Consider the following 12321-nt stretch of genomic DNA (forward strand, 5'->3'; position numbering starts at 1 on the left):
ACACAGGGCCGATACCTTTTTGTCTGCCCTTTTCCTTTGTATCAATTGGTTGGAGTTCAGCCTATTGTCGCCACAAGCTTCTTTTATATCTGCGCTCACTCTGAGCAGAGGCGCTCAGTCGGGTCCACGGGAGGGCTTTTCAGCTGCAGAGGCGAGGATTCCACCTCGGAGGCGGGTGTGCTGTCAGAGCTGCCTGTGGTGCTCGGATGCGCGCAGGGCTGAAGCTCTTCGGCTGTGTTAAGACCCCTTAAATCACTTTAATGGGACCCCGAGTGTTGGGCAGGAATTCTGCTGTTTTTTGCTACAGTTGTCGCTTCCCGGCCATGCCACAATGCTGGTGATAGCTCTGCTGCTGTTGCTGAGCCTGTGGGACCCGGTTAGTCCACGGCCCCGCTGCGCTTCGGGTCCGGCTTGCGACCCCCGGCATCGGAGAGACGCCGGGGGGCGCGGAGGAGTGTATGAACACCTCGGAGGAGCGCCGAGACACAGGAAACTTTACTGCGCTACCAAATATCATCTGCTGATCCATCCTAACGGCAAAATAGATGGCTCGCTGGATGAAAACAACCCGCTCAGTGAGTACTGAAGTTTGAAAGGAAGAGAGGTGTAAGCGGAGAGCTGTGACACTTTGTGTGTGCGTGAGAGAAAGAAAGAACCCATGTCATTACAGCCAGCCATATGTGTGTATAATGTATATATAATGTATATATATGCACCGATTGCGTGTAATATATACACGCAATCGGTGCAGTGATTCCAGGAACAGCGTCCGAGATCTCGCGCGCGCGCACACACACACACATATATGTGTGTGTGCGCGTGTGCGTGAGGAGCGGTGAACTGAATGAGCAAGTTAAGCAAGAAAAAACTAGTTTGTTCATATGTTTGAGAGTAAAATGAAACTTTTTTCATTTTAATTCGTTTTTTTCTAAATAACGGAGAATATAAATGAATACATTTACACACATTTATACAGAAATATGGTGACATTTAAGAGAGAGAAATGTTCTATTAAACATGTCCAACACAGAAATACAAAAATGTTACTGTTGTGTGTATCACAGGCATCATGGAAATCACAGCAGTGGACGTTGGTGTTGTGGCCATAAAGGGGCTCTTCTCTGGGAGATATCTGGCCATGAATGATAAAGGACGGCTGTATGCATCGGTGTGTTCAGCACACACACACGCACTCACGCACGCACGCATCTGACATGTTGGGAATGGGTCACAGCTAGTGGAGAACACATAACACAACAAAACATGCCTTAATTATGCCATTAATTCAGCTCAATTCATTTTTATTTCTATAGCACTAAATCACTGCAACAATCAGGCAGACAGCACAGGGCCTGACACATGAGCAGCCTCTGTCCTTTGCCCTGCTTTAGTGTCACATTGTCATGTTTAGCTACTGAAAAGTAAGTGACCGTAAACTTAGTCTGCGCCACCAAAGAGGAGTGAATTTCACCGCTCCTGTTTCCAGAAAGACTAACGTGCTTCGTTCTCACATCCATTCTCCTCTCTAGGAAGTGTTCAACAAAGAGTGTGAGTTTGTGGAGCGAATCCACGAGCTGGGGTACAACACCTACGCCTCCCGCCACCACTCCACGGAGCACCCTGCTGCACCGGGAGGCGGCGGCAGCAGCAAGCGCCGGGCCAGCGCCAAGAGACAGTGGTACGTTTCCATCAACGGCAAAGGGCGGCCACGCCGAGGCTTTAAAACCCGAAGCACGGACAAAGCCTCGCTCTTTCTGCCTAGGGTGCTTGGTAACAAAGACCATGAAATGGTGAAGCGGCTGAGGGAGAGTCCGGGGCCGCATCACCATGCCCATCACCACAGCCGCCGCGCTGAGCGCCGGAGACGCCGGCATCGCGCTGGGAAAGGCTGGGCCTGACAGCCACACGTGTCGGCAGACAGTTGGAGGACAGTCTGTGATTTGCCCAAACACGGACCTTAATCCTGCCACATACTGTAGCTTGACAGCAATGGAGGATGTGGATGAATGATTTGGGTTCTTCCTCTGGATCAGTGGAAGTTTTTGTTCACAGAAGACTTGAAGTGCTGTGGCTCAGACTAAATGCTCCAGCTTGAGGAGACTCGCACACCGCCAGCCTTAGAATTAGCTGTTTACTGACTCCATGCGTCTTCAAACTTGTAAGCAAAGGTGTTCGTAAGTTCACCATCAACTTCACACAGAAGAAAAACCTTTGAAACGTGGTTGTGTTTTTGTAAATACTATTGGCATGTACAGCAGCTTTAGAGCTTTCATTTATCAAAAGCTGAGATAACAAAGACAAAGTCGTATTTTGCTGAAGCGCTACCAAACAAAAAGGACACTGAAGAGCAGACATCACAGAGAGGGGCACTTTTCACAGTATGACGCAAAGATCAAATCAGACTAACTGTGCTCACTAGCTGTATGACGTTCTTACAATGTGATGGTCTACTGTTTAGAAAGTGAAATATTTTACTAAATCTATGGATATTTATTTGGTTCCTGTGTTGTAAGTTATTGATATAACTATTTCTGCATTATAGCCATTGTGCTGTTGTTTCTTAGTGTCCACTGATTCCAACATAAAACACAAGGTACCGATCCAGCAGTTCTATCATCTGTTCATCAGAAATGTGTTTGTGCCTGAATCTGATGCAGCTGATGCAGCTGTGGACACCATGCAAATGTTTTGGGATTTATTTTAGTTTTTTATTGCTTCAAAAATTTTATTTATATAAGATGTCCTATTTTTATATGTGGAAAACCTAAAAAGCAAAATGTTTGGTTTTATTGGCCACAGATCTTTGAAGGCAGCAATGTCTGAAATGAAATGAAATGCACAGTAGGAACTTCTGACAGGTGGTGTAAAACAGCAGGATATTAGCCCAGACCCAAGCTAACGTTGTTTTGGAGGATTCTCTTTGAAATTAAAGCTCAGATTTGTATTTCATTTTTAGCTGTACACACGGCAGTCTGTCCGTCCCTCTCTCCCCGCTGCAGTATCCGCACGCTACCATAACAGGAACAAGTACAGCAAACTTTTATTTCAAGGATTTTTTCAGATTTTCAGGTTTTATCACACTTGACTCACATCTGTCGGTAGCTACCTATAAAGCCTTGTCATTCTATACCTGTAGGCACGGAAGGTTTCCTGGCCAGGACAATACCTCCTCCCAGGGGGGCTTGGAAGCAATGCCGCCTGAGACATTTGGCCTTTTTTAAGACCAAAAGCTGCATAGCTGATAAGCAAGGCTGGCCCTTCTCAGAGCAGAAACTGTGTCATAGAAAGTGCAACACCTTGCTGTGGTTTGTCATAAACTCTAACATTACTCATCAGGAATGTTGGGCTTCAGTGAGGTCAGGGCCTATTGTGGCCCCTGCCCCTCCCTGAATACTTTTAACAAACGTTATCTCCTCAGCCTCCTCTGATGTGTCCTTTCCATCCATGTAAATCTGTGTTCTCCTACTAAACTTTATCAGACGGCCTACAGCAGTTGTGTTTATTTGCAACGTCTACGGGCATGATGGGGGGAATGGATAAGTATTTACACAATAGCTAGATGATTTTAAGCCCATCTTTTTAGATGGGCATGTTCACTAAATCTGGAAATTATGGGACACAGTTCCTCCTTCTAGGTGTAAATAATGTGTTTCGTTCAGAAATGATATATGATTAGTTATTACAGTAAAAACAACAAAAATAAACACTGTTTAAGATGATTACTCTGCCCACTGCCAATGCACACACTTTTTATGAGAATGATGGAAAATTGTTATCCCATCATCATAATGATCCGCTCACTAAGATGTGATTCTGATTTTGCCTTTAAGTCAGATAATGGCTTTGAGCAATCAGTCCCTTTTTATTAATAACAACACATTTTATAATAATAATAATAATGATGGATTGGATTTATATAGCGCTTTTCAAGGCACCCAAAGCGCTTTACAATGCCACTATTCATTCACTCTCACATCCACACACTGGTGGAGGCAGCTACAGTTGTAGCCACAGCTGCCCTGGGGCAGACTGACAGAAGCCAGGCTGCCATATCGCGCCATCGGCCCCTCTGGCCAACACCAGTAGGCATTTTAGTTTATTTTTGTATTTATTTTGGAGCATTTCAAAACACCCAGGGACACAAAAGAAACCCCGAGTCAAGTAAAAACTAGAAGACAATGGCTACTTCACACAAGTGCTGAATCTTGTCTTAAAGAGTATTCTGGTGGCCAGAAAGGCGTGTATTGGTAAAACCGCACTATATGTTAAGCATGGCCCTCTGCCCATTAAAGGAACATTTGCTAAAAGCCGAGCTTCAGACATGTGAGCTTGCATCCAATGCTCTTACTTTGGAAAGGCAGTTGGATGCCCTCTATAGGCAGCTCACTGTCCAGTCAGTTTGGAATTTTTACAAAGCACATGCTGGTCAAAGGATTATTATCTTAAAAACTACAAGATTTACAAAATAATATTTTTCCTTCATTTACCTCATTTATCATTCATGAAAGGAATGTAAAGTTCACAACGCACCACTTAATAGATCCAGGCCAACATCCAGCTGTACTGCTCCAACAACATCAGAAGAAATACCTCCTTCCCAGTCTGGATACACACAACAAGACGCTGGATACACAACCATTTTTCACCTTTTCACATGCTGTACATATGACATGATTCCAGGTTCATATCTGGATGGTTTTTATACACTAGTTTTTTGATTCTTTACATCTGTTTTAAACTTGGCGATACAAGATGATAACTATGAACGCAGACTGAGGATGAAGGAAACAAGATAGGTCACATGGATTCAGGTTTTCAGGGTAAAACAACATTTAGAAGATGAACTCGCTTTGTACAGTTTTAGAAATGATTTGTTACCAAGTTATCGAGGGTGCTCTCAGATCACTAGAAACATACTTTCATACTTTTTTTCTGGATCATAAAGATGCTATGCACGGGCTGCTACGTGGTAAATAAACAAGAGAGCAAATGAATCATGTTGGATGCTGAGACATTTTAAGCTCTGAACTGCAGCTGTCACCCAGTGAAATCTAAAACGTGTTTCACGTAGTATAATTCACTGCATACATGTAACCAAAAACCACAATAATGTCAGTACAGCATAAACAGAAAATATAGTCAAGCATAACTTACAAACTGCAACATGGCTGAAAAGAAACATGTCAGCCTGCTTTTATTTTAGTCTGATAAAAGGACATTACAGAACCATGGACAGCGACAGCAAGAGACCTGCTGTGTGAACGCTTCACATGAATGTCTTCATTCAAAAGCCGATGCTGAGGTCCATCACATCTCAGCCCACGTAGGTGCTATCGGTGCACCAGCTACCTGAAAGGCTCAGTGCCTTGGTGTAATTTGTTTGTTGAATAATTATAACGATAGCCAAATGTCTCATCTTATTGCCTTACATGCATTTCTCTACAGTCCAGCAGCTTTAAAGAAGGTTTGTAATATTTTCATTTTCCATATTTTCAAAAAAAGAAAAAATGAATAAAAAAGGTCCAAAATCCATACTGATATTGTGGAATTCCATCTGTTGTCCTATAAGCCTGTCAGCCTATGAACCTCCAATGTCCTAAAGGACAGACACTCTTATGAGTTTGTTGGAGGTCGGTACAGGATCAGGAAGCTTTCCTATAGGTTCTGCAGCTCATCAGTCAATGTTTTTAGCAGCCTACTTGTGCATCACCAGCTAATCAGCTGAATGACTTTAGGACAAGTCCACCAGTTGCTCTGAAGGTAGCTTTGGTGGTCCAGCAGTCTAAACCTTGACCTGCTTTCCTGAAGCACTGAAATAAGCCCATGACTGCTGATACTTGAGGATTCATCCCAGCATTCCATCAGTTGTGTATGCTGGCCTTCATGCTTTTCAACTAACCAAAGGTTTTATGGACTACTTGCTATTCTTGCATAATTTTGGGTCAGTGGAAAGTGAATTTTTCTGCCAGGCAGGGCGAAAAGGGGAAGACCACACAGAAGGTTTATGAATGTAGTGAAGGAAGACATGCAGAGGGTTGGTGTGACAGAGGAGGGTCCACAGGAATGAGGTGAGATGGAGGCAGATGATCCACTGCGGTGATCCCGGAAGGGAGCGGTAAAAAATGAAAAGAGGAAGAAAAATTGCATTGGAGATCGATACCCAACCGAGTGCCTAAGATCTGCCTGCATTCATGGAGCGATTTTGCTGCACACAAAGAAACAAGGCTGGTCCAGAGATCAAAGGGCTCTGGGCTGAAAGATGTGGAAGATCTTCAAGTACTCCAACAGAGTACCATAATGAGATCCGTAATGGGACACAGCAGAGCGTGGAAATGTTAACACTCTGCATAAATGTAACAAGAATCATCACACTTATGAAATACTGAAACAAAAGAAGAGCAATGCACTGAAAGAGTGTCAAGGATGTCAGATCAGAGAAATTGTGCCATGATGTCAGCTGGTGAGTTCTAAAAAGAAGTGAAACAAAAGCAAAAATCGACTCTTTAAGGTTGGCGGTTTGAACTCAACGAACAGAGCTGAATAAAATCCTTACACACAGCCTCAAGGTTTTTTAGGAAAACTGTAAACTTCTTGGAAGTATTTCCTGACCTTTCCTTATCCAATTCAGGGACAACACTCCACACAGTCCATCACAAGGCTGCTCATGCTCACGTGAACAGTCCATCCAGTCCAACTTCACTGACGTTTTCATAATATCCATTTAATTCTGAACACAGACGCTGTGGTGCATGGATTAATAACGAACCACACAGTCGCTTCCAGTCAAATAAAGACTTGGTCAACAATGACAGCATACTTATCATACTACAGACTGTATTTATTCGTACCATTGTTTTCTATAAGGGTCCGGGACATGATTTCCTAGTAGCAGTCTTAAGTTGGCGCTCTTTTTTCCACTCGGTTGAACTGGACCTGTGTTGTTTTCCTGTTATTGTTCATTTATAGAACTGTCTCCTGTGTGTTAACTTGGCGGTTTCCTATTTTACATCCTCCCATACATAAATTATGATATTCTGCTGCTGATAATGAAAGGCTCGCACAAAGAGGTTTTTTGGTCATTATTGAGCTTTTATTGCTTTATTTTCCAAAGATTGTGCGCGGAGATAACGAGGCCATTATTGGAAGTGAATAAAGCCCTGCTTTCGGTGCGGCTGACTGTGAAGAAGTACTTTGTGGATTTTTACTAAGTGTGGAGCAGTGATGTAATGTGTATGCAGGTATAAATATAGAGGTCTGGCTTTGCCGAGTCCATGCAGATCAATGTCGCTCCCGGGCGCTGCTGCCTGCTTCGCTCTGCTTCTCGCTCTTCTCTCTTCACTGGAGAGTCGAACACTGGGAAGCTGCTCTCACAGACGGAGCCGGGATGGGCTCTCTGACCGCCCTGCGGACCGTCCTGGTGCTTGGCCTGGTTGGCAGACTGGCAGGATGCGCTCCCGGCCTGAACGGCACGGCGGACCGCTGGGAAGCCCTTTACTCCCGGTCCCTCGCTCGAATCCAGGGGGAGAAGCGGGAGGAGAGCGGCCGGGACAGCGACTACCTCCTGGGCATTAAGAGGTTGAGGCGGCTCTATTGCAACGTGGGGATCGGTTTTCACATCCAGGTGTTACCAGATGGCAGAATAACGGGAGTACACAACGAACATCGTTACAGTAAGTTTGCGATTGATACTTTATTTCCTCACTGCTCTGACTCTGTGTTTGAACACGAAAAGCAAAGACAACTCCAGAGAAACGACTGAAGAAGTTCTTAGAACAGGAAGCAGTCACCTCAGCTGACTTATGATTGATCGCATTTTCTCTAACTGCGAATAAAACGGGGCCACACACCTGATCCGTCAGACCCGCGCACGTGTATAGTCTGACCCACGCCACAGTACCAACATCTGGAGCGTAGGATTGTGCTGCTGTGACCTAAAGGCTGGAACTAAAGTTAGGTCCAGCCTGCGGGCCGTTGCTCGTGCAACTTAAAATCATTTGCAGACACGAAGAATGACTAACTTCTGTTTACTCGCGGGGACAAGACAGTGAAAGCTTGTTTTTATGTGTGTGACTATTCTAAGACGAGGCGTAAAACCTCAGGGATATACATTACATATACACTGCATATATTTACAGAAAACCCAAGCGAGGACTGGAAACCTCTGACACACTCTTTAAAATGATACATGGAACTAAAAGACGCAGTCGGTCAGCAGCCTGTCAAGGCCTGCTGAGGAAAGGCATCAGCTGGCGTCCGATTAGCCTTCGCGTGTTTCTGATACCTTTTCAGATATGAGCTGTTCAGCGCTGGGTGTTCCAGGGTAGTGAGCCAAGCTCCAAACACTTCTTGCCTCACTGTCATTTCTCAAGGTGAAAATATTCAGTTATGTTCAAAAATGTCAGAGCTGGATTTCATTCAGCCTGACATGACATCACATATATTTAAAGGGAGTGTATTTGTTAGTGTTTTAACTTCTATTAAGATCAGGGGCGCCACAATGTGCCAGGTGTTTTCTCTGGAATTCAAACATGTGTTTACCGAAATTTCAAATGTCAGTCTGACCATCCAGCTCACTTCCTTACACAAGCAGTAATGTCGGTGTGAGCGCGCGCGCGGGGTAGCACGCGGGGTATCACACCGGCGTGTTGTAGTAAGTGTGCTGCTTTTTGTCTTCAGGTCTCCTGCAGATCTCTCCGGTGGAGAGAGGAGTGGTGACCTTGCTGGGCATTCGCAGCGGACTCTTTGTGGCCATGAACCGACGGGGAAAGCTGTACGGATCTGTGAGTGCACAACGAAAACTCTGATTATATCACACACACACACACACACACACACACACACACACACACACACACACACACACACACACACACACACACACACACACACACACACACTTAGTATCATGCAGCTCTGATGTCCGGCTTTATGAAGCGATTCTGAAGTCATGAATCCAAGCTGCTGTATACACGTACCCAGTTCATTCTGGCCAGGATTAAAAAGTCTAATAATTGTTTAATTGAAAAATTGTATTGAAATCAGTGTCAGATAAGCAATAAAATATAATTTATTCAAATAATCAATTAATAACAATGTAATTGGTTAAAATATTGGAATCGGCACACATGCAGTTAACAGCCTTTCTTCAAGTCGCCTGCACTGGAGGGATGGAGGCATTGTTATTTTCAAAAAGATCTATCCATCCATCCATCCATCTATCTATTAAGTAGATGCAGGACAAGTAGACCCAGATTATGCCAATGCAATGCATGACAGAGCCACGGGGTACCTTAACTGTAGGATTCATAGGCTAAGGTGGGGTTTTTTTTATCTTTTAATTTGTCATATTTATCCTACAACATCACTTGCTTAGTTTGGTGAGACAGAAGTAGTATGAAATATGTTGATAAAGAAAAGATTAAAATAAAACCTGGCTTACTGTTTACTGGTACAGTCACTGTTTACAGACTGTTCACATACAACAGGGAATAAGTATAAAAGGGGTGATGCTCAAGGTTTACAGTAACCAAATAAATACACCTTGGGTGCAGAGATGGTTTTTATAGCTTTAAATAAAAATAAATTATAATTATTTGTTAACATTTATAATTAGCAACGTGCAGCATAGCTGCTCTTAAAAACCCATTTTAATGCCAAATATTAAAAAACTGTATTCTAGATACATTTTCATGAAAACATTTATCGTATTAGTGTAAAAGTCCAATGAACTGTTTGATTCTGACTTTTATCCAACACACACAGCTCACCCAGCTCCGGCTTCTATTGCTGATGGTGCTTTCTCAATAAAAGCCATGACCAGTTCCAGTTAATGTTTTCAATATTGTTCCAAAAGGAGGTACCAGACTGTCAGCTGATAGTATTTCTGATGATTTTGTTGGATGCTTTGCAGCTGATGAAGGTGCATTCACGGTCAGCATAAACGGTGTTTGGATGGTGTGTTTACCTGTGGGACTAGCTAAATGTTTAAATGCACCAATTCATCAAAAAAAAAAAAGTCATTGTTTTGTCTTGATACTGTAGGAACTTGAAAGAGACATAAATTTTGAGTATAAAGGTAACAAACCATCCGGACTAAGGATGGTTCCTTTACCAAGCCAGCTGTTGTTAAAAAACGTCTTATTTTGTTTTTTATTATCATTGTTGTTCCAGGTAAAATATTTAGATAGTAAAATGATGGGTTTGTACAATGACCAGCCCAATAACGTTTGTGAGGGGAATGTAAGATATAGTGAAATAAAAGCTAGTCCTCCACCTGAGTTAAATAGATGAAGTGTTATAGCATTTCAAAGTGGTTTTTTAACATATAAGTTTAAATAAGAATTGAAAAACTCAATGGCATGATTAAAACTAACTCTCCACTGCAGAGGTTATGTAGCGCCTTATCATTCTCAATCCAGTGAGCAAAAATGAACCAATCAGACCCTGGCGTCCCGAGTCCTGTAGCACTCACATCATTCATCATTTCACAATGTTTTTTTTTTGTCTAAAATCTGCCTGAGATAGCTCCTGCACAATAACAGCCTTGCAGTCAGAAAGAAATCAATTGTTTGATAATGATCAGAATGAACAATGCAAACTGAAACACCCTCAGAAATGTCCCCACATCTTTGTTTTGTGTCTGCCTTCAAACAATCAGCATTTCCAATAATCTCTCTTCTTTTTCAGTTACATTACAACAACGAGTGTAAGTTCAGAGAGACGCTCCTTGCCAACAACTACAATGCTTACGAGTCAGTTGCCTACCCAAGGATGTTCATCGGCCTGAGTAAGAACGGCAAAACAAAACGAGGAAACAGAGTGTCACCCGCCATGACAGTGACACATTTCTTGCCAAGAATCTACTGGCCTCATAAATAGACTTCACCTCAATTTTGAGATTCGGGAAGAACTCCAACATGAGATGCACTTTCACTCCAAGTTTTATGCAAGTGTATCATATTTGATTTTCTGCTATGTATATATTCATTTTTTATATATCTGTGCCTGAAAGCTATTTTCTATTTAGGAAGTCTTTTTCACTGTTGGTAGGAGATGTAAAATGTGTTATTTATGCTGCTCTTGTCATTGGAAGATTTGCTTTTAATTAATTTATTAATTTATTTATTTTTCTGACACAGGAAAAGGGAACAGCAAAATACAACATTTAGAGCTTTAATATGTTCTTTTTTCTGTCTAAGCTTGAAAAAAAAAACGAGTTTCTTTGGTGTGAGAAACAGCACTGATTGCTTAATGCTCCAACTCTTTGTGTGAGGCACTGGACCCTAATTGAAACAGTATCATATTACTAAAGGAAGAGAGAGGATGGAAAGAGGGGAGAGTCTAAGACCCTATCAACCACTTCTGGTCTGTTTATAGCTCTGCCAGCGGGATGAACTCTGAACTTTTGTGCTGTCAGTCTCAGTGAGATCTATAAGTCGCAAAGAGAGAGAGGGATCCTCTTTGATGTCATGTTAGTAGATAATATGGAGGTTTAAAGGCAAAGTGAAAAAGCTGAAATTGAAGTGGGATTCATGATACTGCATTTGTGTCTGTTTGGGCATCTGGTTACGCAGAGTGAAGGATTTTGGGTATGCAACCAAAGCATGCATGCACATAGACCAAAGGGGATGACACTGTGCATAGGTTGAAAGCTAACTGGTTGAGTAGTGTGCCTGAACAGCAAAGGAAGCAGCAGTGAAGTTCACCACATAGTTGCCTGAAAAGCAAGGGCAGTGCCTGAATAAACTCTTTTCAACACCAAGGTCCTTTACTGCATTTTTATGCAGACTTGCCGATCTTCTTTTAAGCACATGCGTTTGCTCTTGCCCTGGTGCGTAACAGCACCAATGCAAAAGAACACTTTAAGGTCTCTTCACCACTCTGGGAACTCTGAGAAGAGGTCACAGTAGGACTATTGTTTATCTGATGTAGTTGTCTGATAGATATGTAAAAGGGAAGTAAGGAGTGGCTCTGATAGGTTTAGGACAGTGAAGGACAGTGTCAGTCTCTTGTCTCCACTAATACTGTATGTCAAGACTATCCTACTTTTATAAATGAAAAATAACTCAGGTAAAAAAAAAAAAAAAGTACTTTCCAGTAATTGTCACTTACAGTTACTGTGTAAAAGTATTTCTTTAAAATCATTTTTCTTCCACATTTATTTTATGTATGATGATGTAAAACTTTACAGTCTTTTTTAAAGTTTGATAGTAATATTGATGCCAATCTACTGTTAGTAAATACACCACTTAAAAAATGAAAGGAACACTTCAGCTGTCAATAGGAAAAAAAAGCATGCTGATATGGACTGGGTAATGTGTT

General features: G+C 42.4%; 2 protein-coding genes across 2 annotated transcripts; both read left to right on the forward strand.

Moving 5' to 3' along the window:
- Positions 1-256: 256 nt before the first annotated feature.
- fgf3 (fibroblast growth factor 3) lies at positions 257-2685 on the forward strand. Its single transcript, XM_026182227.1, has 3 exons — positions 257-575; positions 1065-1168; positions 1530-2685. The coding sequence occupies exons 1-3, from the start codon at positions 332-334 to the stop codon at positions 1896-1898; spliced, it is 717 nt and encodes a 238-aa protein (XP_026038012.1). The 5' UTR covers positions 257-331; the 3' UTR covers positions 1899-2685.
- Positions 2686-7177: 4492 nt separating this feature from the next.
- fgf4 (fibroblast growth factor 4) lies at positions 7178-10939 on the forward strand. Its single transcript, XM_026183328.1, has 3 exons — positions 7178-7670; positions 8677-8780; positions 10687-10939. The coding sequence occupies exons 1-3, from the start codon at positions 7385-7387 to the stop codon at positions 10876-10878; spliced, it is 582 nt and encodes a 193-aa protein (XP_026039113.1). The 5' UTR covers positions 7178-7384; the 3' UTR covers positions 10879-10939.
- The last annotated feature ends 1382 nt before the right edge of the window (positions 10940-12321 follow it).

This window comes from Astatotilapia calliptera, chromosome 1, assembly GCF_900246225.1.
Source record: "Astatotilapia calliptera chromosome 1, fAstCal1.2, whole genome shotgun sequence".
Classification (NCBI taxonomy): domain Eukaryota; kingdom Metazoa; phylum Chordata; class Actinopteri; order Cichliformes; family Cichlidae; genus Astatotilapia; species Astatotilapia calliptera.

Excerpts from the sequence above, each read along its gene's own strand:
- fgf4 (XM_026183328.1), top strand. The coding sequence starts at position 7,385 with ATGGGCTCTCTGACCGCCCTGCGGACCGTCCTGGTGCTTGGCCTGGTT. Across the intron at positions 7,671-8,676 it reads ACACAACGAACATCGTTACA|GTCTCCTGCAGATCTCTCCG; the intron begins GTAAGTTTGCGA and ends TTTTGTCTTCAG. Across the intron at positions 8,781-10,686 it reads GGGGAAAGCTGTACGGATCT|TTACATTACAACAACGAGTG; the intron begins GTGAGTGCACAA and ends CTTCTTTTTCAG.
- fgf3 (XM_026182227.1), top strand. The coding sequence starts at position 332 with ATGCTGGTGATAGCTCTGCTGCTGTTGCTGAGCCTGTGGGACCCGGTT. Across the intron at positions 576-1,064 it reads GGATGAAAACAACCCGCTCA|GCATCATGGAAATCACAGCA; the intron begins GTGAGTACTGAA and ends TGTGTATCACAG. Across the intron at positions 1,169-1,529 it reads AAGGACGGCTGTATGCATCG|GAAGTGTTCAACAAAGAGTG; the intron begins GTGTGTTCAGCA and ends TCTCCTCTCTAG.